Source organism: Odontesthes bonariensis, chromosome 4, assembly GCF_027942865.1.
Source record: "Odontesthes bonariensis isolate fOdoBon6 chromosome 4, fOdoBon6.hap1, whole genome shotgun sequence".
NCBI lineage: Eukaryota > Metazoa > Chordata > Actinopteri > Atheriniformes > Atherinopsidae > Odontesthes > Odontesthes bonariensis.
Window position 1 is genome coordinate 29,352,282 of NC_134509.1, and position 27,562 is coordinate 29,379,843.

Sequence of the window (27,562 nt, forward strand, 5' to 3'; positions counted from 1 at the left end):
TAAAAATTCAAAATCCAGTGTAAGAAACAGTTTTTTGAATGACTTTTTTGTTTGACTGATTAACCTGTTACATGGCTACCCTTAATCATCTGTCTTAAAATGATTATCATTATTGATTAAACACTAGTAATGTGGGGTGTGCTCGCTCTATTTTCCTATTGCTACTTTATTTCGCTACACTCTGGACACTTTGGGCTGCAACTTTATGGCACTATGCAGGGTGTGAGGGCAACAAAACGCCAACTAATGTTAAAAAATAGAAGCAGCACAGAAGTGCAAAAAAGCTAATGAAAAATACTTCATGTATCCCAAAGGGCAACTGTTTTGTTGCATCAACTTTTTAAATTTGAAACAATCATCATAAGCTTTCATTATGAATTGTTATTGCTGATGCCTGGAAGGACGTCCTGTGTCTCTCCATGTTACAGCAGAACTGATGAAGCCTAGCACACATCACATTCTGTTGTTTTCACTCAGCGTTATGAAGAGGAGGAGCAGTGTTAAACTTCATGTTAATTAACTTATGCAGTACTCTTCATTTTACTGTCAGGTATAGGGGCTCCAGCACAGTCCCCAGCACACAGCCTGTCTTCTTTATTAGTTTGTTAAGTTTCCTTAAATCACTGGCTCTGATGCTGCTGCATCAACAGATGGCTGCAAAGATTGCAATCTCAACCACACAAATGTAGAAAACATGCAACATTTTGGAGCAGACACCAAATGACCTTAGCTTCCTCAAGAAGCAAATAAAAAAATTAAGCTAAGTTCCTTGAAAAGACATCTGAGGTTAGCTCCAATAATGAGTCAATCCCTGCAGAACACTTGATTTAATAAATATTTGACTTCACTGGAGAAATCAACAAGCCTGTAACCTCATTCAATTATGGTTTTGATCTAGTCCCTTTATGATCATGATAGAGAGTGAATCTTAAATTACATGACTTACAATTGGCTTGTTTTAGCGGGTACCAATGTTAAAAAAGAATATTTAAAATACAAAGCCATTGGTATGAAATCTGTATGACACCTGACAGACAAGGCAGAACAAGTTTATCTGTAACTGCAATGTGCAATCAAAACTTAATATTTATCAAGAAACCAGAAGACATTAATGATTTGACTTTAAACTAATCAACTTGACATTTCTTATCACATGCATTCTTGTTACACACGCACTAATTTTAACAGCACTCACATGTTTCAATCACAGACAACTTTTTAAACCATTTCTACCAGCTTTTTCCCCACAAACCCAAGTAACACACACACGGACGACTCTTACCGGAGTGAAGTTCATGACTTTGAGGATCCAGATGGTCAGCGCCAGATTGACAATCATAGTGACAAGAAGCAGGAGGATGAAGAAGTATAAACATCTCTTCCTCCACCCATAGATGCCCACTGCTGGGTAAACCTGTGCACCACACACCGATGCCGCTCGCTGGTGGAGGGGATTGGGCTGGGCTGCAAGGATATACTGTTCCTGTGTCATCTGAAAGGAACAGAAAAATAAAAACAATTTGAATGACTAATTTACATGAATTTACATTCACATGATATTTTCCATAATTCTGAAATATATCCTGTATGCTATTGATCTATTTCTAATATTGAGGCTTAAATCACAACTTATTTTAATATGTAAATATGAAATACGAGTCATAGCCTGTGTTATTTGGCAAAACGGTCATCATGCACGTTCACCTTAAAACAACTTAATAACTGTTTTCCAAATAAAACACGCCTCAGGTTTAATATACTGATGTTCCAAACTAATCTCAGTTATCAGTGAATAATGTTATTACTTGGATGTGATTATAGGTTACTGTTGCTTGGCTTGCGTACACTCTCATACTGTATAGACTTAGATGGAATCACGAAGACGACTTTTTGCTGTTGGACAGTTATATAAAAGTTATATAAAGTTCTATATTTACATAAAAGGACAGTAGTGTTTGTTTTTTTTCACTGCTTTTTTTCCCCCCATGACGAAGGAACACAGGTCAGAAGACCAAGGTCTGGGAGTCAGATTTTACTCCTGCTATCAACTGATTAAAAATGGCAAATAAAGAGGCCTATCATGCAATTCAACAACTGCAACTGTTGTAAAATATTATACTGAAAACAAGGACTTCTACACGGACGCATCAAAATATCCTTAAACTGTACCGCATGCACGCAGACAAAGATATAACAGAAAGAGCAGAGGGTGAACTTTAGAGTTTTTGGTCATGGTGGAGAGATGGATGAAAAAGGTGAGAAGCGAAAACAATGTAGAAAATGAGAGTGTGACTCAGAGCAATTGAGAGTTTTGGGAGTGAGATAGCAGGGGAGAGAAACAGAAAGACCAAAGCGTGATAAAAATGAGATTAAGGTGGAGCCGTTAAGTGGAAAGATAGCACAACTTTGAGTACAGAGAGATAGGAAAGAAGGATGGAGAAAGGGAGAAAGGGCAGATAAGGCAGTTGAGGAGGACAGAGTCCATTAGTTGTAGTGCAGCTGGTGGAGTCATTCGTGGCAAGAGATATGGAGACTGGCTGCAAGGCACTGCTATCTCTGTCCATCTGAATCTAACTCTTTCACTCTCTTTACCTTGCTCTGTGTACCTCAAAGTTTCCCTCCTGCCTCCCAGTATTCTTCCTAATTCACTTCCTATCTTACTTTGGCACTTCTCTCTCTTTATCGGTCTCTGTCTTTCTCTCTATTTCTCTCTCTAACATGCACACACACACACACACACACACACACACACACACACACACACACACACACATTATGTCTTTATTTGCTGAGATTGCATGACCTAAGCACCTCACCTACTGTTGATTCTTCTTTCCTCCTGCAATGTTTTTCTCCATATTGTGTCACATGATGATACCAGCAAACATTGATGGGAAACAAAAATGCTGAGTCTCACAGTGCCTGCAGGAATGAAAAAAGGAAATGCATACTTGGCCTGTTTTTTTTCTAGCTTTTTTTAAGGGAGAGTCTGAATCATATATCAAGCTATTATCTCAGTTTCAGTCTCCAGGGGTTTCTAGCTTCCTGTTTCTTATACACAAAGTGCAAAGGCTTAGTCTAATACACACATAAACGTTCTAAAAGTCTCAGTTGTATAACCGCAAGTTCATCAAGAACCAGGATCAGACTCCTGTAGGTCGAAACGTGATCTTACATCCACAAATGTTGCTACTAGTCATCCAGTGTGAGGGAATTTGCATTATTCATTTGGCAGTTTTCAGATTGGCTGGAGGTGTGGCCCCCACTTCACCCCAAACCATTAAAAATAGGTGTTCATGAATAATGCAAGTATTATTTAAATAGCTTTCAAAACAGTCTGGTGGGGCACAGACAAGAATTTGTAATGTAGGGAAAGAGATAGGAAGCTCTTATAACCTTTACTGGATTAAATGACACAGATCAACTAGATTTAGTATTTGTAAGGAAAAAGTTTGCAAAAAAATATCTCCAGTACTAGATCTCTAACTTTTGAGTTTTGAGAGTTTTGAGATTGTAGTTCAAGGATAAACTCGATTCATCCATATTCCCATCCTTTTTTTTTTTTTTTTAACCAAGTTCAACCTGTCCAGGGAGGAGAGTAAGCTGGTGCCTATCTCAACCATCTCTGGACAAAAGACGGGATATACTAGACAAAAATGTAGCAATGAAAGCCAAAAATCCATATGTTAAAATTCTCTCAGCCTTTCATTTAACTCTAACTATACCAGTCTGAAGGACTTTACAAACTTGTTGTGTTTCAAGAGTGAAACTTTTCTTCCCTTATACACCAGGAGCCAATTCTCACCTGAATTAACTAAGATACCGGGTGACTGAGCTACGATAAGACGAAGGTAAACACATCAAATCAAGGCGGAAATGCACACTAGATTCATTGAAGGCCTAATCAACCGGAAATTATGCAGAGGAGCGTGGGATATATGTTTGGCTGCATTAACAATGAAGCATGAATCCAATCAGTATATCCCATGTGCAGTAATTATTAAAACTTAAAAAGAGCAGCGCAGCTGTTAAAATGGACATAAATATCAGATTGAATCAAGAAAATGAGTAGATGCGGTATGCACTGCAACCTGTTTCTGGGCAAAGGATAGATAAAGCTACTTTAAATGTGCATGTAAAACGAGACTTTTGATTTTTTGATCCAAATGTAATCCAACTAATTCATATGTGAGCACAATCTGGATCTGGGACACATACTAATCCCAGGTGGAAAGAGGGCCTAATGCTTGTCAAGTAGGCTAATGGAATAATGGAGTTTTGCCTATTCACAGTTAACGTACACTTCGACAGTAATCTCAAATCGGTTTATTTGTTTTAATGTCTTAGGGGTATCTGATCACTCTGTGCAGATACAAAGCAAATTAATCAATAGCAGAGCTGTTAAATATAGGGCACTTGAATGGGCTGCTGATCATTTTGTCTTTGTATTCAGAGCCCACACTCAATCAATAGCAGAGTTTGTGTCGCTATGCTTATATGTTTGCAGTGTTTGTACTGGAGTTTACTGTGGTGACCCAGAATGCTCATCATTTTCCTGCATGCATCAACAGAGGACATCAATAGGTGCACACACATATGTTTGTGGGTGTGTGTATATCATTTTTTTGCATTGGTGTTTTTAAAGGGCAACTATGTGAACTGGTCAAAAAACCAATGATACCAAAGCTGCAGGTTTGCAGAGGTTTTTCTATTTGCAGTTTTCTCTCTGTACCTGTGTGGGTTTCCTCCAGGTGCCTCAGATTTCACAGTTCAGTTCATATGTATGTTGTGGGTGTGCAGCGCTGTCTGACAGGTGACCTGTCTGTAATGTGCCCTGCATCTTGCCCCAGCTGAGACCCTCCACTGACTGAAATGGCTAGCATGAATAATAAAGATGCTGGATGGATGGAAAAACTTCACATGTATACTTTGAATTAATTGTTAATACGTGTTATGTCACCATCAATTTAATTTAGAATGAACAATTATGGAGTTCCAAAGGTTCCCACATTCTTTCACACAATTTTTTTCTCCTGCTTTCTTGACTCTTACTTCATTTGTCTTCTTTTCTTCCCTTTGTTTTTAACCAATCCATTTTCCTCCCTCCTTTCATCTGTCCTACACCCATCCTTCCCTACCTCTCTTCCAGTGCATTTCTTGGATTGAACTGACAACAGAGTCATCAATCAATCCCATGGTGCACCACAGCCTGGAGGCCCTGCGCAGCATGACCTAACTGTATTAACATCATAATGCCTTGACAGCCATAAAAACAAGGCCTACTAGAACCACATTGCTATGGATACCAGCATATAAGCTTTATAGCTCTAGTCATTTCTATAATTTCAAGGAGTCTACTGAAAGAAAAGTACTGAACTAAAAATAAGGGTGGATAATTAAAAAGAGGTCTGAACAGATGGACTTTAGTCTCTACATTATTTTTCTATTGTGTTAGTGTTGGCTTTACTGAGATCAATGATTTAATTTTTCCATTCCTAACTCTATTTCCAACTTTCTTTTTACATTCGTGAGTCAGTTTTTCTGTGGTACACCCAAAGTTAGTATTTATTTATCTATTTATTCATTTTAGATTTTTTTTCTCTCTCTGAATTTCCCTTTCAGCAGATCTAAGTCATCAAACAACACAGGTGATTTAATAGTCCAACGATTTTCATTAGATTTAATATCTTAGACTAGAATTTTGGCTTAAAGCCTACCGTCAAAGAGATCAATCGAACTCATCCAAGCAATTGCATAGTGGGTGTATCTTTGTTTCAGAATAACAGTTGTGTCTTGATTAAAGACATTTCTTACATTTTCTGTCTTTATTTTCTCTGCTTTATTTTCTTTGTGAAAAACGTTTTTTAATCATATTTCAGGAAATCCCATATCTATATATACCTTGATTCAGTCGTATTTATGGAGACAGTCTGGCCAAGTATATGTTTAGCTACAAATAAAATCCCAAATAAAAAAGCAGCAACGCTGAAAGATGGCAGATTTGCTTACGCATGTTTGGCAACTAACTGAGGGTTTACAAGCCAAATACTTACACATATAATAAACTCTTGGTGTTTTCGTGCATGTATATTTGTTTTTCTTATGTTGGTGTGAGTGAGTTTGAGCCAGAGTGATAAAACACTAAGCCATCTGAATTGGAAGTGCCCTCTGTTGGCTGTAGGTTGTTGGTTTAGACAGCCTGCCATTCCTCTATGTCACTGTGGGCATTCAGGTGTTCAGCTAGTGGATGGATCACACAAATGCTTGCACACACACACACAAACATGCTCACAAAAACATTACAATGAACTCAGGCACACATGCATGACAAACAAACAAGAAAAAAAGGCCACACAAATATGTGCATGGACAGACAATCACAACTCACAGTGTGCTTCATGCCCCAGCAAACACACAGGGACTCATAAATACTGAGTTTGCACTTAAACATTTGCAGAAACACACACAAACAGGGCTCCTGTGCAGGGAGATGTTCACTTTTTGAGTATATTTAAATGATTCTGCTGCAGGTCTGTTCTCTAAATAGAGAAGACAACTCTTGCTCTCTCTCTCACACCCCCACATACACAAACTAATAGAAAACAAAAGACGGGACAAAGTCATCTCAGGGAGGGGGTTGCTTTGAAATGTAGGGATTGTAAAAAGCGCCACATGTTGTGTTTTGGCTGAATAGTTTAGTATGGTGGCCTGAGATCCATTCAATATAACACATTTCTCCATTTTAGAATCCTATAAAAAAAACGTTCAGCATAACCAAAATAAGATAAGATAAATGTGCACGTAATGTGAAACAATGAGATAAATGTGCACATAAATGGGTAAATAATAGTATGACACTTCTAATAGGCAACAACAACTCAGATAAAGTTGAAGCTCATTCACTTTTGAAGGTGAGTAAGCTCAGACCCATGATCCAAAAATAATATCTTTATAGGCTATTTAAACAAGTAGACTCTTGTTTTTAGTATAGTCTCTTTCATCAATCTGTTTTCCTGATTATTTGATGTTTGTGTTTGTTAAAAGTATCCACTGGTGCAAAAGGGACTGCCTTACTATCATATCTATTTATAGATGCTCCAGAAAAGTTGTTCTCATTTGTCTCTGTCTAGATTCATCTCCAACCACTGATGTCTTCCGTTTGTTCTGGACCCACGAGACTAATTAGTGGATGATGGAAATGGAGAGAGAAAATTATGGAAGCAAGCAAGAGTGAGATGCAGTGGAAAAGTGGGGGGAATAGCAGGTTAGGAAAATGAAAAACAGAAATCCTCTCCTGGTGTTTCTCTATCTGGTCAATAGGGAAGTTTCTTCAATTTGGAGCAGGTGTCACCTAATGCTATTATCCAATCACATGCAGCTTCAAAGGATATTTGGCTTAGTGGGTAGATGAGGGATGAGCAGGCTTGGTGGCTTGAAATAGTTTTAAAATTGATGGCCTTTTTTGCCACTCTCCCCACAGAGATCACAGAGAAAAGACAAGCAAGTAAAACATTAGGTACACATTAAAGACATGTTCTATCGTCAATTTTACTTTTATACGAAACAGGAATAAGAAAAGCATATAAATTCAAGCCAATATAACTGAGTTTTAATTTTGTTCTGAACTAAAGTTTATTTTAGTTATGTCAGATGTTTACATGTTTCAGCAGATCTTTATGGACCTAGTGTAATAAAATCAGACCCACTAACCTATCATTTTATTAATTAAGATCACCTCCATTTGGATTTTTTTTTCAAACAACATATGGTAACTTCATCTGCCTGACTGTGAAATCAATAAAATCCCAACACATAATGCTTTGGAGTTTGGCTTATCCTATCAATGCCCCAGAATCTGCTATCACCAATCTACAGATCATAAGGAATTATTTTTTTCTAAAATGAGAAGAAATTAAAGGAAACTGATATCTGCATGAGGCAACAGTGCCTTGACAAGCGGTAGCAATGAATTCTATGGTCAACAAATTCTCTCTTGTGAATTGGTGGCTGGGAAAGACATTCAAGACCTATTCATCATGAGACCTTATTTAACCTATTGTTGAACAATCATAAGAACATTGATCATTTATAATCTCTTTTAATGTCTTTAATCATTTTAGATTATACTGTCAGTGTAAATCATTTAACTTATTTTGATAGATCTATCAAGTAATAGCCTTGTTTAACAGCCATAAGAATAAAATCTGTATGTCTTGGTGTAGCGTGTTACTTCAGCACCATGGACAGCTCCATAATTTTACACAGTGGTGGGCAGCAAACAGCTTAGAGAAATGTTGAAAAATTATCTATTGCTTGAGACTGAATGTGAGAGATATGCCCAATGTAATTTCTAACTGTGTAATAATTTAGAAGTTGAATCCCCTATCGTCTTCTTTAGTTAAGTATGTTAGTTTATGTGTTATGTATGGGCCTTTTTTAGTAAGTATGGTGCGCAGTGCACCCCTTTCTTTTGGATTCTCTTTCAGCACCATACTCTTTCAGAATTGCTTATGTCTTCACTTTCCCTCCCTTTCTGTCTCTCTGGCAAGCAGACTCCCACTGAGTCTGCGTCTGTCAATCAAAATACAGACACTGTTAAACATCGCCAACACCAATAACAGAGCTGAGCTTGTTTTTGCTCCTCATGAAGACATAGACTGAAAGAATCATGGAAAGAGTTTGCTGGCGATGCAGTCTTCTTTTTCACTTCTTCCAAAATCACAACAAAAGCTGATACAAGATTGTTTTGTTTTCTGGTGAGTCGACTGGTCCCAGATCAAATCACACAGCAAGAGAAGACTCTTCCATGCTGCAAAATCCAGGGTAACTTTCCTGAAATGCATATTTTAGTTTCATGCAATTTTTAGTTGAATAAAAAGTTAGCATACTATTTGCTTCATTAAAAATCAGAAGTGAACATCTTCTCATATGTGTATATGATCAGTCATTATGAGAAGCAATTTAATTAGGCCTAATAGCCTAATAGTACTCCGAATAGTAATCCTGAATAGAAATTAAATTGTTGCGATAGTGTTTAACAAAAGGAAAAAAAAGAAAAAGAAAAATAAATAAAGGCAAGGTAAATCATTAATTTCTTCTTAAAAGAGTCTCAGAGAGTCCTTGTAAAATGATATTGCAATGGTGTGGCATGACCTTCTGTGCTGGTTGTTATTGTAGAAGAGGAGAAGAACTGTCCATCTGAAAATACTGTTATTTCATCAGTATATTTGGCATTGGGTCTATAGTCTTCTCTATTATGTTTAGCAGCTTGCATTACATTCTTCTCTCTTGAATCAGCTTTGATGACTCCAGAACAGCCCCCAGCACAGAGCCTGCCTTTTTTAATCAGTTTGTGCAGTTTCTTTGAGTCACTGGTTCTGATGCAGATTGCACTCCTCATCACAGACCATATGCATACATCTCGCTGCAAAAACTGAGGGACCTTAGCCTCATTATCACTGCAACTGTGACTGATTTACTTCAGTGACACTCCTGAATATGACAGGTTACACAAGAATCTGAAATTTTAAAGAAAGATGGGGTTCAAGGTCTTTCCCAACATTTCAAAATGAGGACAGCGGAAGCTGAGGAGCTAGGAACCATTGACCCTGAACAACACAGCCCTCATTGTGTTCAAATTAGTGTGATGGAGGGCAAAAAAAGCACTGCATAATGATACAGTATGAATGTGCTATATGTGTTTGTGAATAAAGGCTATTGTGTAAAATGCTTTACGGTCAAGGAAAAAACAAGAAAAACACAATATAAATATTCACCACTTAACATGCTTGAATGTTAGTGCAGTCCACCTCTTCTCTTTTTATTTGTCAGACATGTAACCCTCTTTGAAGTTTCTTGATCATCCCCCAAACACAAGCCTTTTCATCTCAGCTATACAACCAGTTCACAGCCACAAAAACATGTCAACTCACATCTTTTGCTGTCAAGAGCAGTCTCCTCTCGTAGGTTTATTCTTAAACATTAGGTGCTCAAAAGAAGTCTTCAATGTGCTCTATCATTGTAGAAAGAAAGCATCTGAATTGCTGAGAGTGTTTTTAAAAGGGACACCGTACCTCCGAACAGATCTGGAACACAATGTCAAACAGAGAGGACTAAAATGAGTGTGAGGACAGAAGTTTAAACTAAACTGAGCAGGTTTTTTTTTATGAGTGTGTGTGTGTAAGCGGGGGTTACAGAACAGATACATGTTGTGACTTTGAGAAAGGGACAATAAAATATCTGGTTCTCCTTCCCGCTGTGTTATTTCTCAGAAAGGGTATAACAACATTGTAGCCCACACTCTGTGTGTGTGTGTATGTGTGTATGTGTGTGTGTTGATATGTATTTCTGAGTACATATGAGATAGTGACACCCAGGAGAGGCTAATACAGGGAGGAATCACATGAAGGCGAGAAAGACAATTTCCAAGGGCAGTCACACTGTGAAGGATGTGATGGACGCCTGCTGTAAGTGCATAACATGCCTGCATATGTGTGTGTGTGTATGACAGAGAGATAGAGAGAGGGTAAATCTTTCCTTATGACAGAATGAGCACAGAGACTTTATGACCCTGCTTAGTGAGCTGGCCTCCTCTATCATCTCCGGCCTGACCCCACCTTCAGTACAAATTAATGCACGCAACACTTTTGCCTAATTTATTTTTGTCTCTCTGCTGGCTCTTTGGGTATGTGTCAGTTCCTCTCTATCTTTTGTTCCGGCACAACATTTACTTTCAAAATATTCTCTCTATGAAAAAGCATTCGCTGCACCTTAAAATTGGGAAGTTGAAACTCTTGCTTTTACTTTTATATTAACAGCCATCTTTTTTTCAGTATTTTTTAGTTTACTTCAGTTAGAACTGAGCTAATTATGCACCATCAGTACTTTGTTTAATGTTTTTTTTAATTTTTTTCTCCTCGTCGGAAGGGAAGAAATCTTGAAATGAATTTCTCCATCTGTTGCCAAATGCACCATCTGTGAAAAAAACAGCATCCTGTAATTACAAAACCAAACACCAGTTCAAAGGAAGTATAAGGAACGGGAATAGTTCTAAACACTGAGATTTGTCATGACTGCACCTTCCACCATTTAAAACACAAACATTAGTTCAAAGTAGCACTTCCAACATCTAAACATATTTTTTGTTGTGGTTTTAGCCAAGGCTTTATGGATAAGAATATCTAATAGAGGAATTACAAGGTGATTTTTAAAAATTGATTATAAACCTGCACGCCCCTTTCAACCCACTTATATGTGGTGCTGTGTTTTAACATCCTTGGCCAGTTCAACACAGGACTTGTGACAAGTTTGCGCCTAAAAGAGTAATTGCAACTGTTTCTGGACAAACTGCAAAACAAGGAAATTATTATTTGAGAATAAAGGTTGGCAATCAAGTATTTCTTTATAATATTCTTTTTGATGTGTGGAGGTGGAAGCTTGGTTTGCTATGCATGCTAGTATTTGCTCTCAGGCAAGGAGCTGTATACTCTTTCATATGGTAATGATGGGCCTCGACAGTTACTGAGTGCAATTTGTGTCCAATTTACATTGGTGTGGTAGCTCAGGTTGGAGTGGGCTAAAGTTGTTCATTCCACATCCTAAAAGAGTTGCCATGAAAAGAGCTGTATTAAAAGCACAGGTTGCAATGTCTTCCTGTTGTATTTTGACGAAAGCCTATTACAGGCATTTCATTAAAGGAAAAGTTTTTTTTTTTTAAACCTTAAAACTGTTATTGTGAGTAGATGAACGTATTTTATGCCAGAAATAAGGTCCAGGTTTAAAAAAAAAAAAAAAAAAACTTCCCCTTTAAGACCTCAGGATATTGTCAATTTATGTCTCAAGCTCAAATTCATAAAACTGTATAAGACTGAACACAGGACGTGTTATGTGCTAAAAAGGAAGAAAGACACTTTCTCTGACCCAGCTTTTACATTCTCTACATTTTCTACTATTACTGAATTACACTCTCTCCGCATTTCTTTTTGCTCATTTCTGTTGCCATTATTCACTGTACTTTCATTTCCCTCTGACCTCTATCCTAATTGAGTTGTGTGTTGTCAGCCCAGCAGCCATACTCGTAACCCCCTTTCGTGGTTCTGACCAAAGAGTATGCGTGAATGATATATGTGATGTATGTCCAGCAGTCTCTCATGCCCAAGTTGCTCAATGGAGCACTCATATATCAACCTCTGAGCCTTGCACCGTATAATGGAATGAGGAGTGACTGGCTGACAAAGTGGGTATGAAGGAGAGTAAGAGAAAAGTGTCAGGAGATAAGGAAATTACTGACGGAAAGACAGGCAACTGACTGTGTGCCTCATATCACGACTTTGTCTCTTTCATTTCTTTATCATTCTTTCTGCCATTGTAACCACACAGATTCAGTCCTAAAAGCATTTCTGAAAGGCCTCTGCTACTCTTACCACTTGTTATCCTTGCTATATCTTCAGCAACTCCCTGAGATGTTGTTCTTCTTTTATTTTTAAAGGCTAAATGCTATCGGTATTTTTTTTTTAATCATTGTCTCTAATTCATATTCACTATTTTCAGATTTTGTTTACCATTCAAATCTGTAGAAATACCAGCATCATCTGTGAAGTACAATTGATTACAGAATAAATACATACACGCACATATATATATATTCATATATAATTATATATATAATCAACACAGTTGCAACATATGCATTGCAGTCGCCAGCATTCCAATCAAAATGAGAAGTCAGTCAATCTTTAAACTAAAATGACATTTTGATAAGTGCATTCATATTCATCCAAACACAAAGTGCACCATAGACATGTATTATATAATACAATCTCGGACCACGACTCTTTTTTTTTTCTTTTAAATTTTTTTTTTTTTCTGTATTGATAGATGTACAGCTTTCATGCGTTGCAATTTTGTGAGTCAGCATGGTAGTAAGAGCTGAGTCGTGGGTTTAAAAGCTGATGTGGAACTATTGCCAGATGGATGGAAAAAAAATTAGCAAAAACAGAGCTCAGGAGAAGCAAAGTCTGTATAGAATCCAATGCACCGACAAGTGTACCAACCACCCATCCATCCATCCATTCTCCATACTCACTTTATCCTGATCAGTATTATGGGTGAGGAGCTGGGGCCTACTGCAGCCATCATTGAGTGATAAGCTTGGACAGGTTGCCACTTCATCCCAAGGCTAACATAGAAGCAGAAAGTCATGAATGCTTACACTCATACCTACACAGAGAATCACCAGTTAACCTACGGGACTATGAGAGGACTTGAGGGCACAGGTAAAACTCATGCAGGCAAAGAGAGAATGTAAAAACGACACTTTCATTATAAAATATTGTCATAGTCATAAATTACATAGAAATAAGTTCTATCATTAAATTAAGCAAGAAAATGTTCAAATAAATGCTCCAATTACAATTGACCCTCTGGAGTACTTTTCTTACACTGTTTATGCCAAACTGGCATGGCTTATTCGAGAGCAATTGGCTCAAGACATTACTGCATGAGTTGAACTTCCAACTGGGATATAAATCAAAACTCTAGAAAAACTAAAAGGCTATATATAAAACTGGATTTAACTGAGCCAGACTGAAAGTTTGTAAGATGCACATCAACTTTACAGCTAGCAGTTTATTATCAACAATATCATACTGCCAAGCTTTTTTTACTTTTCAAAATTTTTACATATATTTTTTTAAGGAAGTCTAACATATATATTACTTTTGCATATCTTGATATACGGTACATCTTCAAAATCTGGGCATTGAGTAAAAAAAAAATTATAGTTGCAGTTGTTTTTATCTAATACAGGTATTTCTGAATTATACTTCTGCTCGCTTGAAGTTCTGTAAAAAATCTGATAGTTTTTGACAAAAACTGTCCCTGAACTCATAAGCCTTGCTTCCTGAGGCTGGGAGACACAACTTTAATTAACATGAGCCATTAAGACAATCAAAGAAACTTTATCAATTCAAATATATATCAACTCAGCTGGGGAAGTGGAGATAATTAGATTTCTAAAAGTGGGCAACAGTGCAGCAGTAGATTCAAAAAGCACACCATACTTGCAGGCAAACTGAATGGGTAGAAAATATCTATATGAACTTCTTTTGGTGAGAGATAAGTAATCAGCATACATCCCTAGATTGTGCATGGAAACTAGATTATATGAATGAGAAGAAAATTTACTTCATCATATAACTTCCTGCCATAACTATTGGCCAGGCTGAATTGTATTGATAGAATATGGTATTATTTGAAATTACAATTTACTTAGATTGAAGTGTGATGACTTCATATTTTTTTATGTGAACACCGTTTATGTTTTCAACAATGACATTACTGTGTGTTATATGGAGCATGCAGTAATGATAGTAGGCTATACCATCCACTTATTCCAAAGCGCATTGTGTAAAAACCAGTAAGCAAACAGCACAAAAAGAACACTAATATCATACTTTAGCATAGGGTTGTAAGTTTGGTCTTAGCTTTGGTAGGGACACTCCCCTCCCCACATACAGGGAAAAGATAAATAAATAGTCACTGAATTATGCTGAACAAGAAAATACTCGATCAATTGAAGCCCTGACAGTCCAGCTGCTGCTTCCACAACCTGCACAACATCTGCACTGGATCTCTGAGTTTCCTGAATGGAATTTCAAAATAACGCATCAATGAATAAAATGTAGACCTTATATGATCACTATATGAATTACACTTTTCAAACTTATTAGAAAAAACGTTTGAATATTACAGGAATAGCCAAGATTTAGGCTTTATGGAACCAACTGTGTTTATAATCATTACACCTTTATAACACTTTTCAATAGAAGAATGCGTGTTTACGTTTGCCTAGAAGGCTAGCATAGTGTGGGTAGTTAGCTACTACTCTCTGGGTGGTGAAATAACTTTTGATGTCTCCTGAACGAAACAAAATATTAATGTGAGGATTTACTTTCATGATTTTGTGGCCAATCTGTTATTTTACCGTCAATCCAACGCTTAACAGCAACTCTGACTGCCACACAGCGCATCTCTCCGTCGGAAGCGGTGACGAGAGGGGCTTTATACCTTCACGTGCTGACCCTTCAGCCAATCAAATGGCAGCATATCTAACCTCGTTGCAATGCAGGTTACACTGAACATTGCGAGAAGAGGGCACGTCGGAAAAATAGTTCTCTACAAAAGCTTAATACTACGAATGAGTTTGTGAAAAATATTATATTTAATGCATTATGTAAAAAAAAAAAAATTATATTAGAATATTATCAAAAATATTGGTATGGTCCCTATGCAAACTTAGGCCCTTGCTTTAGCACTATATTTGGAGATAAAACTTAAAGATTTATAAGAATTTCCCAAGTACAGATACTGAGTAGCTAAATCTACTATAGCACCTACTTACACACATGTATTCACACACATACACAAGGAAATGTATTATTTACTAAACATAACAAACATATGCCTCTTCCCTAGCATGCAGCACTGACCTGTGCCAGATGTTACCATGGTGATGTGGTTTATTAATTAGTCTGCCTTTTGATTGGCCTATTAAAGGACAAATCTAATGAGGTACTGTAGATGAGAGAGAGAGAGAAGGATGTGATTTTTCACTGATGCCAATCACCCTTCCCTCAGACAAACATAGATGAGATAAGTTGTGCCTGTGGAGATGAAGAAAAACACACACACACACACACACATGAAGGCACACAGGCAATACCATGAAACCGTTCACGCTGATCATGGCTGATTTGTTTTGTCTGAATGTAAGATCACAGCAGGTGCCCCAGGTTTGTATCTATTACAACAAGATCTGTCTCCATAAGGCCCATAGCTTTTCATTAATTAAGCAATCATGCCTGACTGAGAAAAATAATGATCTTCAGCACTGTGTAACATTTCTGAATAAAGGTGGGTTTTTTGGACTGGGTGAAGTTTTTGGTGGTGCACTGGTGCTGTCTGCACCACTCATGAGTCTGTTATATATTTTCTAGTCTCTAATTTGGCAGAATATGACAATTAAGACAATTAAGCTTCTTTATGTTGAAAAATGAACTGTGGTACCCTCAATGCAAGTTTGGCTGAGGACAGTGTTTTGATTGGTTTAATAATGTGCCACCCTCTGCATGATTCTTACAAATCACTTGTGTCATTGTTCCACATTCAGTTGGGGGAATGTAAATGTTAGCTGAGGTGATTGACAGAGGTTATGAAGTGAGTTGATTTTAAGTAAAAGTTCAGTTTGTTATACAGCTGTATACCAAGCCATACAGCTTGATGGGCCAAATTAATGGGAGTAAAAAGGGAAGCGTCAGCTATGCAAGATGAAAGAGAAGAACTTAGTGTAATTCTACTTCAGCACTGTCAGGGTATAAATTGTGCGAGTGTGGTTGTGTGTGTTTGTGTGACCATGTCAGCCATGTGATCTAAGGTTTTCTGTGTCACTACTCTGCCTCAGCTCTGATAGCAACCCATTCATCATCTCAGCATCTGGTGCCCTTGCAACAACAAACACACATATGCACTCACACACCAATACACACAAACAAACTTAAACCTCATCCACATATAGCTATTTTTTCCTCATTACTATCCTGGAACCATTTATTTTTCCAAACCATCTTTGTTAATCAAGCATTGTTTTTTCTTATTTTTTTTTCTTCAGTTTTCTTGTATCTCTACATTTTCTTTTTTGTACTGTTTTGTTGATTCCACATGTTTATCTTTTCTCCACTCCAATGAATCCCAAATTCCCCTTCTAGCCATCCTTCCCATCTTTCTTGCCAGCTTCTCTCCATCTTATCATCAATAATTTTATGATAGAGCACAACATGTCATACCACACAAATAAATTCACACATGCTGAGATACATGAATATACAAACTCCTAGAAGGAAGACATCCATGCACAAATGGGAAAAAAAAAACAATATTTAAGAGGACAATAAATGCAATTACAATAATAATTAAGTTTTTTATTCATTCATTAATTCGTCATCTTGAGCAAATTGACAGCAGTAACAGAGTATTATCAAATACAGCAGTGTGTGTGGGATCATTTATTTCATCTTGGTGAAATTTCAGTAACTGGGACACGCACTTGTCTTACTTCAAGAACCCTGCTGTGTTTCATTTGTGTTTAAGACAGGAACCCGCAATTCCCAAATTTTTCCTTCTTGCATGCTTGATGCATCTTTTAAAACAAAAAAAAAGTGTGACCTCTTAAAACTGATTTTGCAACCACCGTAGATGTTTGTCAGTTGTGCCTTTCATTTTGCTTTGAAGAACAAAATGTTTATGAGATAAAAAAGCCCCAAAAATGCCTGTGTGCTTAAACATGATGAAACCTAGAGTTGTAAAGGCTGATTGTGATTAAACTGTACCAGTGTGAGATGAGGCTGCACATATGCAGTATTTTTATTTTTATGATAATTAATTTTGGCTCTTACCTAACTTTTAATAAGGTTAACTTGACTTTTTTGGCCCATGGTTACCTACACAGTCACACAGAGGCATCCACAAAGTGAGGAAATGTTTCACATATGAAACTAAAAAATCCAGTGGATATCTTCAACACCATTTCATTTTATGAGGTGGAGGCGCAAGATTATTTGTAAGATGATCGTTTATTTTGAAGTTTTCATTTCCCCTCCCCCCACCCTCTCCCACCTGGCTATAGTGTGTATATTTGTATCTGTAATGACAAACTTGAATGGGAAGATATGTAACTTGCAGCAGTAAAAGGGCTGTGAGTCCTTTTGTTCTGAAAATAAACTAGATAATTGCATCCAGACGGTCACACAATGCTGTTTCAAAACAGTACAAACTGCTATCAGCACTATTATATCAAGTAGAAGAGCTTTCTCAATGTGCAAATTTATAGGTTATCAATGCCTGCAGTCACTGCAGTGAGTCTAAAGATGACTCATATATTCAAGATTAAGTGTACAGTCAGTATTTTCCTTTCATAAGAAATAAAAAAGCAACTTTTTAGCTATATGTCCCATCTGTCATTCACTAGTATAAGAGTTTGAAAAGTATGCCAACGTTCTAAAACACATACAAGTAAAGACGCACACACATACACACTCATTTTATTGAATGTTGAGAAAACATCAGAGAGATCTTTATATTTGACAAACACAAGATGCACACATACAAATGTCACATGATGTGTGTTGCAGTGCAAGTTGGGTTGTCAGGGGTCCACACATTGTTAATTGTAAGAAATTTATTTTATATCGATCCGAAGTTTAACGAAAAAAAAAACCTTCACAAGCACATAGCGCAACACAGGAGAGCCAGCTCTCCTGTGTTGCGGAGAACACTTTCTTGAGAACAGCAATGCACACATTTTGGACAGAGAAGACAGATGGTTAAAGAGAGGAGTCAAAGACGCTGTCTTTGTTCAACTGGACTTAACTTATGTTAAACTTTGAACAGAGGCGCTGGTCTCAGGTATCACCTTGCCAGCACCTACAATCCAGCCTTGACTCTCCTCTCCATGTAGTTTCACAACCTTCTGACCAAAACATGCCTGTTCAGGCAGGTAAAAGACTCACTGGTGAGAATGACGACAACATCACACACAATGGTCAGGTGAGTCTGTGACACACATGTGACCTTAACGACCCACAAAGTTATAAGCCTTTTATTTAATAAAAAACTAAAAAGTGTTGCAAAATTGTATTCTTATCTATACAAAATAAAACATGTTTACTGATGTATTAAAAATGTGCCTTTATACTACAAGTTTTCCAAGAGGTCAAATCACCACATCTGTTTGATAGGTGCTTGAAACAGCAGAGGCATAGAGATAAATTATAGAAAGACTTCCTTGTCCACTGCTGTGTTAAATAGAGATGGATCAGACACTGGAATGTTCAACTGAATTCATTTCAGTTTTATTTATATAGCATCAAATCACATCTAATGTCATCTGAAGGCACTACAAAGACACTGCAAAGACACAATTGTTAGAAGCACTATTGAAAACACCCAATCATTTTACATTTATCTGGCATATTTTGACACTTGCATGGACTTTAAGCCCTTCGCTGCTACAGACAATCCCATCGCTGGCTTAAATTACATTTAGGTCAAGACAAGGGATGTCTCAATGAGATGTCGGATCAGGGTTCCAATTAGTGTGTTTCGATTGATCATTGTTAGGGTCAGTGAGTACATCTCAACTCTTGATCTCTATTGTTTAACATCAGCCAAGACAGCTGTGTTCAATGCCAGATAATTAGCACAAGGCCCATTAGCATATAATTGCTAACAAACTACTGAAGCTATTTCTTAACCACTGTAGGTATATTTATATGACATTTGATAATATACAAACGGCACACATTTCCCTCAACACCTTCTCTGAAGGGACACACTCAAAGAAAAAATTTTGTCTTGTCAAGTTTTACTTTTTGACTTAAAATATGTGTATTTACGCTGATCTCAATTACATTTCTTCTGATTAGATAAAGGTGACAGTAAAGTAAGCAATAATAAAGTAAGTAGCATGCTGTCAAATGGCCAATAATCACCAATTTATTGTCTTACAGGAATTTGCACTGGTGAGATGCTTGTAATTTATTTATTTTTTTATTATCAGTCCCTAAGATTACTGAAGTACTGAATTAATTCTGGAGAGGATCTGTACATGCAAATTCTAAACATTGCAATCATTGTATGAATCCTTATCATCAGTAACCGTCAATGAAACATTTGTAACTGAGGATAAAAATAATTTATGTTTTTTTGCACTGGAAGAGAGAATTTGATAATAATCAACATTAATAAATGCTTCAGTGTGATACACAAAGCATAATTTGATTAAAATGAGTGGTCATTTTTACTCTTCAAATAGTATAAAGAAAACTGGGTTGTGTTGTTACAAAATGCCTCCTTTACAGTGAAAAGCAAAGACAATATCCAGTCCCACTGCCCCACAGCCCTGCTCCACATGAACATTGTTAATAATGAGCCCTGACACTGACCCATTGTCTTGGTGTTAAAAAGAGCTCAAAGCATCCTCTTTCTATCTAAACATGATCTTTTATTACCTATAAACATCTCTTTTGCCAATACAACAATATGCTGGAGGCCAGTGCAAGGCTTTTCAGACTAGATTCAGCATTGTCAGATAACAGTATGGCAGAGAGATGGTCCTACTGCAAGATGGTAGTATTTCTAGCAGTGTAGCAGTAGCAGTCTTACGGTTTAAGCCTGATTTATGGTCATCTACGGAGAGCGACGGAGACCCTCCCGGAGACGCTCTCCGTCGCTTGCGTGCGTCTGCCAAAATTCCTATCTATCCGCCGAGGCGACGGAGACTCGCGGAGACCGCGAGGGTTGTGATTGGTCGGCTAACAATAATTTCCGGAATCACTTTTCCGGTTTAGCTCCTTCCTCTCAGAACAACAACACAGCCATTTTTGAAAGAGTTTACTGTGTGCCGCCGGTCAACATTTGGTCAAAACTATTTTCATTTCAATATCAATAAGCTCCAAATCCAACAAAAGTCTTTCTCTCTCGGTCGCCATCGTTCATGTGAGGAGTGAAACGGAGCCGGAAAGTAAACAATCAGTCACTGACTTTCACGATAGATGTCGCGAGATTAGATCGGCTAGCGTAGCGACGCCTACTGATCGGGAGGTGAATTGCCTTCCGTATCCGGCATCCCGACGGAGAACTTTGAAAGGTTTAGTGACCACGGAGTCGGATTGACGGATAGCGACGGAGAAGCATACCGAGGCCTTTACTTTTTGCTCTTTGATTAATTTGTTTCTTGTTTTATGTTGTAGAGTTTACTACTTTGTGTTTTCAGTCATCTGTACTTTCTGTGCACACCTGGTCTTCAATTCTGATTGCCACACCTGAACATCATTTCTTATCACCTCCCATCTCAGTGCTTGTCAGATCCTCACTGTTACTTTCCTAATGGTTATTCCCTGTTGCGCTTGACATTGTGTGTCAGTTTTCCCCAATTGGTTCATTTTGTATTTAGTTTTGTTTTCATGGGTTAGTTCATGGATTTCCTGCAAGTTAAGTCAACTTCTGCTTCTAGTCTGCTGTCCCACATTTGGGTCCTTATCTCTCCACCCTCCAATCGTAACAGTATAAATGACAACTATTGCTCTGAAAGATGTAAGAATATATAATGTTGGCAGGGAGCGCAATATCAAGGCAGCAATATAGAATGGAGTTCACTTACACATGTAGATACACACAATCATACACTCAAACACAGTAGTCCAGTGTTCCAGCTCATTTCAGCATAACTCCATCTGTCTCACACAGGCTTCACAGCAATAAGAGAAAAAATAAAAAGAGCAATTTCTTGCAACTGTCCCCTGAAACAAACTTTTTTTCTGTATGTGGGAGAGAAAGAGGACATCAGGCCATAATTACAGTAATGACCTCATACCACGTTAGAGGAGGCTTGCAAGGTCCATCAGCTCTTAAAGGGCTCTTAAAGGGCTTTCAAAGTTTTTGTGTGTGTGCACAATTTGGTAGATATTTCTGAGTGCTTTCACCCAAAAAGATTTCAATGAGCCTATTTTCATGTAAGATGAAACAGCAACCTGGTCTTTAAAACAACAGTATTTTGTGTGCAGGGTGTGTCCTCTTTGTTGTTGTGTACATTTGTAAAACCTCACTGCAACTTCCTTCTGACTTATTACTCAACTTCCTTATTTCCTGATGCTTTGTTAAACCTTCATTACCTTCACCCTTTTATTCTGAATACCAAGAGTATCCACAACTCTTTTTCCTCTCCTCTATGCCTCAATATATACTTAATATTTGTCTTTCTTTCCATAATGAGAATCATAACGTGTTATTGATCAAATATGGCTTAGCATCTTTCATATTCATGTGTTTATTTACCCCTTAAATCATTTAAAGGGGCACAGCAATGTTTTATTCAGTTTTAATAGCATAATAGATTAAGAACATGGCAATGTTATCAGTGTCCAGGCAGAATTGTTCTAATCCTCGTACATCCTACTTGGAAAAATAAATTTGGGGGGTAGTTAAAGCTACTTACAGCTAATAAGAATTTGGCATCGCATTAATGAAGGCACAGATAAAATCCACACATTGTTAATTGTAAGAAATTTATTTTATATGGATCTGACCTGAGAGCCAGCTCTTCAGGTCAAGAACACTTTCTTGGGAACAGCAATGCACACATTTTGGACAGAGAAGACAGATGGTTAAAGAGAGGAGTCAAAGACGCTGTCTTTGTTCAACTGGACTTAACTTATGTTAAACTTTGAACAGAGGCGCTGGTCTCAGGTATCACCTTGCCAGCACCTACAATCCAGCCTTGACTCTCCTCTCCATGTAGTTTCACGACCTTCTGACCAAATCATGCCTGTTCAGGCAGGTAAAAGACTCACTGGTGAGAATGACGACAACATCACACACAATGGTCAGTTGAGTGTGTGACACACATGTGACCTTAACGACCCACAAAGTTATAAGCCTTTTATTTAATAAAAAACTAAACAGTGTTGCAAAATTGTATATTGTAAAAAAATTCAAAAAAATTTTGGGGGGTAGTTAAAGCTACTTACAGCTAGAATTTGGCATCGCATTAATAAAGGCACAGATAAAATCCTTAATGGGAGGAGCATAAATAAAGCTTTGTATAACGTGTCCTTCTTCCAGATATGTCCCCATGGGGCATTTAGTCCCAAAAAAAAAAGCGCTGCACATTACCATACTATTCAACCTGGACAGTGCTTTACAGTATGCCAATGTGGGTTATATTTAAGGGTATGAGCACACTACCTATATGATGTTTCAGTTGGCGGACTTTTTAAGGCTCCCCTGCAGTGAAAATTAAGATGGAACGTAACAGCTGTACAATGTACTGTGGTACAGTCTTAATAATGAATCAAAGTTCTGGAACAGTAGGATGTCAAGATAGACCAAGATCAAGATTAAAGATCGTACTTTTTTGTGTGTATTCTTGGTAATATTGCCTTGTGGCTGCAACATATTTGGCAGTTTGATTCCCACCAATGGGAAATGTGTTGGAATAGCATCTGCAGCAACTACAAAACTTGAAACTAAAATGTTCATTCAAAGATTCCTTTTCCCAACTGATTTGTCCTTCCAGTGAGAGCACTGAGCTTTTCACACTCTGTTTTCACTATCTTATTGCAAAAAAAAAACAAAAAGTCTCAAAGTTTCTCTTTAGAAGAGACATTGAGACAGAACAGAAAATAGTAGATGGACAGATGGAGGGCAAAATGAAATAGTGGCTAAAGGGAGAGAGAGGGATAATGATGATGAGACTTCAGCTGGGCAGAATAGAGCTACTGGCTGGATAGAAGTGAAACTGATTGGGCTGAGAGAGTTATGGAGGGTGGAAAGAGGGAGAGAGAAAGAGAAATTGATGGAAGGGATAGGCAACAGATGGGCACTCCCCTGTTACCCTCAGCTGACCACTCATTTTTTATCAAACAGGGATTCTTAGGCACAAAGAGGGACAGAGATGGACAAAGTGAAGGGATGGGAAGCGAGACTCTCCATCCATCTGTCTACACCTCTTTTCCTCCCTATTCTTTTATGTTTATGTGCATTACGGACTCATTAAAACTGTCACCTGCATGTTGAACAGTGTAGTGGCGCTTTTGAGAAATTTTTAAGATGATTGCCTCTGTCTTTGTCAAGGTGTAAGAAAAACATTACTCGTTAATAGACATTTACTCAATTAGTTGAGCTGCTTGAGGCAGCTCACAACACCCTAAGAAAGCATTCACACATTCACAGTGTGTCACTTTGGTTATCTCTGTTGGTACACTTACATGTAGTAGACTGTCCACATCATGAATTTTGTAAAATAGCTAACATTTGAATGTTCGTGTTTCATATAATTCAACGTGGCAATTGCCAAAACTTGCACTTGCCAAAAATGGCAGTCACAACTGTTGACCATACTTTTCATACACAAGTTATCTAGAACAAGTTCAATGATTTAATAAACATCAATAACAGATGAAATGTCACTGCCTGATGAAATGTGGAGAAAGCAAGAAAGTTTGCATGCTTTCATATTGACTTCATGACTGTTGACTACTATGAATAGCCCATCTAGATACTACTGCACTGATTGTCAATGTCAATGCATTTATGCACGCAAAATATCATGTTTTAAGTATAGAGCGTGTGCTTTTAGATACAGCAAATTTCACCTGAGACCTGAAAGTTGGAGAGTCACCGTTTCTTTTCACATCGCATGTACATTTGGAAAGACAAAAAAAGTAGTTCAAATATCCAAAGATTGATTAATTGCCACCTCAGCAATAGATAAATGAAAAATAAATGAATAAATACAGAGATGATTTGATCAAATGTTAGGTTGGAAAATTACAGCTGGACTCAATTACTCAGTTGCGTTGTGATTTCTTTTATCCAGTTTCAACCAGAAAGCAACAGAGACCCTGTACAAACAAACATGTGTATTTTGATAGTTTTGGGCACCGGAACTAAACTTTTTGGAAAACACCTTCCAAAGTGAAGATTTTCACTTGCTCTGACAGCTAAATTTATGTGTGGAGCACAACGCTTCTATAGACCTGGTTGGACATTAAGTAGGTGGGACAGATTTGAGAATGAGATGGTTTTGGCTGTAGAACGATGAGAGAATTTTTCAGTGTCCAGCTTCTTCTGAGCATTGCAGTGCAGGGAACTGTTATGAGATCACTCAACAGTCTTTCAAAAAATGTTATATGCAGTGTACTAGTTAGCTTGTGGATGGAGATCTTTTGGTGCAGGGAGCAGAAGATTTTTGTGTAGAGTATAAGACCCACTTCCCACTGGAAATCTGATGTGTGCATTTGTACCTGTTGCATCTTGGCTGCATGTATGTATTCACACCAATGACCTTTCCATTGTTGAGCTGCTGCAGCACAGCTACTACCTGCTCTGTATGTTTTTTTCTAACAAAACAATTCCTCTGATTATGGCCACAAACAGTCAAAATTTTGTGTAATCCACTGATGTCTTGACTCTAAATAGGGCTGAGCAATTTTATCGATAGTGCGATATATATATCAATATTTTGTTTCCCGATAAAGTATCGATTTTTCAGCCGCGAGTATCGATTTATTTATTTTAATTATTTTTCTATTTTTTTATTTATTCATTTTTATTTATTATTTATTTTTTTAATTTTATTGAAAAGTCAGATGTTACAATTAGTGAAAACACAGAACATGAAGGTAATATAATACAATGCCAGAGGGTCACATTATACAAAACTGTGATAAATTAGTTTATAAAAATGTTGTATAAAGTGCATAGCTCTCACGTTTGTGACATGTTCGTTTGTTTCTGTTTGTTTGGCTGAGTTGTCCTTCCGGTTCAAAGGTTGGACCACCAGTCCAATCAGCGACGATTCATGTCAAATCACACTGTCCCTTTTTTCCCCCAGAAAATTATGTAAGTGTATCGAATCGTATCGAATCATATTGAATCATATCAAATCGTATCGTATCGAATCGTATCGTATCGTATCGTATCGTATTGTTGGCTGAATATCGTGTATCGTATCGTGAGATTAGTGTATCGCTACAGCCCTAACTCTAAAAGTAAAGACATGAAAGCTGCTCAGCTGTTACTTGAAAAAAGTCACTTGCGATTACCAAAATTAACTGAAAATCATTCATTATCATCATCATTTCTCATCATAATATTTCAGCTGTATTTCAAATGTCTTTCAAAAAGGTACATCATATGAAAAATGTGCCACTGTGGATGCTATAATTCTTTAACATGGAAGCTAAAATGAAAATCATGCTGTTCAGCACCAACCCCACGCATGCCAAGATCTCTGTGTGGAGCTGCACTTAGAGTTGTCTGATTGGCGGACGCTCCATATTTGACACCGCTGATGGTGTTTTACCGATCTGACTAGATCTCATAGGATCTCAAGTATCTATGAAATTCAGCCACCTTTCCAAAGTTAAAACTTTAAGAAAACAGGCAAAAAGAGATTAGAAATATTAACATTTTGCCCTTTTGTCTGGAAAAAAAATAAAACGTTGGATGTTTGAAGTCCAATTTCAATGTACTTCAATGTACTATTTTTCGATCCATCAAAAAATACTCAATGTGTTGCAAAGACAGTTTACGTTTCCTGTTTTATACTTGAAACAATTGGTTGTGTCTATTTTGAGATACACTAAGGAATCAAACTTTCTCTGTAGAATATTTCTCAGGTACAGTCACTTCCAGCTGTTCACACAAACACACACTCACCCTCCCCTTTCAGATGTGTGTATTTGGCAGTGGTCCTGGGCGTCTGTCTTTCTGTGGTGAAAATGTGCCAGACTTGACGAGCTCAACCCATCCCAGGGTCAGCAGCATACACCTGTACAATATATCACAAACCCATCTCTATCTCCTTTTCTGTGCTTTATCAGCGCTTGTGCTCCCTTCATCTATCTTGTCCCACCGCTGTCTCCACCTTCCTCCTCTCTGTATCTCTGACTATCTGCTCTACGCCTCTTTCCCTGTCTGCCCCTCTCTCTCTCTGACTCACTCCTCTCATGCTCGTCCCATCTCTGCTCTTTATTCTTGTTGTTTTGTGTAATCATTCCCTTTGGTTTCCTACGTGTTTCTCGCTTCGTGTTGTTTTTCTCACTTCACCTGGAGTGGCTTCCATCCTACCTCTCTTGCTTTACTCCATCTCTCCCTCTCCTTCTCCTTCTGCTCTTCCCTCTTGCCAGCAGAGCCCCAGGGTTAAAACACGCTGGCATCCACTGGTCTCGCAGGTGTGTGTGTGTGTTTGTATATAGTGAAAGGGGTTACTTCATTACACAGTTGACATCTGTAGTTTATGTGTGTGTGTTATTTCTGTGTCTGATTCATTCAAATGTCATTGACCATGTGAGAGATGCCAACAGGCCAGCTGTAAGTTCTCTGCATGCCAGACATGTTGTGTTTGTGTGTGTGTATGTGTGTGCATAAATGAGTGCAGCTATGTCGTCATGCTTTCAAGAGTCAGTCCCCATTTTGTTTTTTATCTCGAACAAGAGTACGCATGAAGATGCTCATTCATGCGCCTGCACCAAAGATTGACTGATTTACAGTCGTGCCGATGGCCGGTTATTTCACTGATCAGCTGTTAGAGTATTAAATCATTGAGAGTTACAATGCACCAGTAAAGGTAAATAAGAATACTGTCATTACTTAGACAGTATCAAAATAATGCAGATTACACATTTTTCATAAAAATACGCACTACCATATGTTCTATGTCCAGGAGGGAAATTTATTTCCAAGCATATGCTCATGCATGTTTTTAAGGGTTTAATGACTTTAAAAATATTTGAATTAAGTTTTCTATACAAAGTCTAACAAGTTTCTGATTTCTTCTTCTTTTCTTTTTTCTTTTGAAGCTTGACATTTTTTTATTTTCAGGATGCATTACTAATAGAACCTATTACTCTCTCGATTTTCAGTGGTCATTTTTTTTCACGTCACATAATTTGAGTGCTTGACACATTGGTTTTTCTAATTACTGTATTTGAAGTTCATCTGGTTA

The 27,562-nt window shown here is 37.6% G+C and overlaps 1 protein-coding gene across 1 annotated transcript in view; it reads right to left on the minus strand.

Moving 5' to 3' along the window:
• LOC142378896 (zeta-sarcoglycan-like) overlaps positions 1-27,562 on the minus strand; it is a 352,977-nt gene that overhangs the window by 168,061 nt on the left and 157,354 nt on the right. Inside the window, exon 2 of the mRNA XM_075463875.1 lies at positions 1,283-1,492. Coding sequence (XP_075319990.1) covers positions 1,283-1,492 — 210 coding nt within the window. The remainder of the gene's footprint in view (positions 1-1,282; positions 1,493-27,562) is intronic.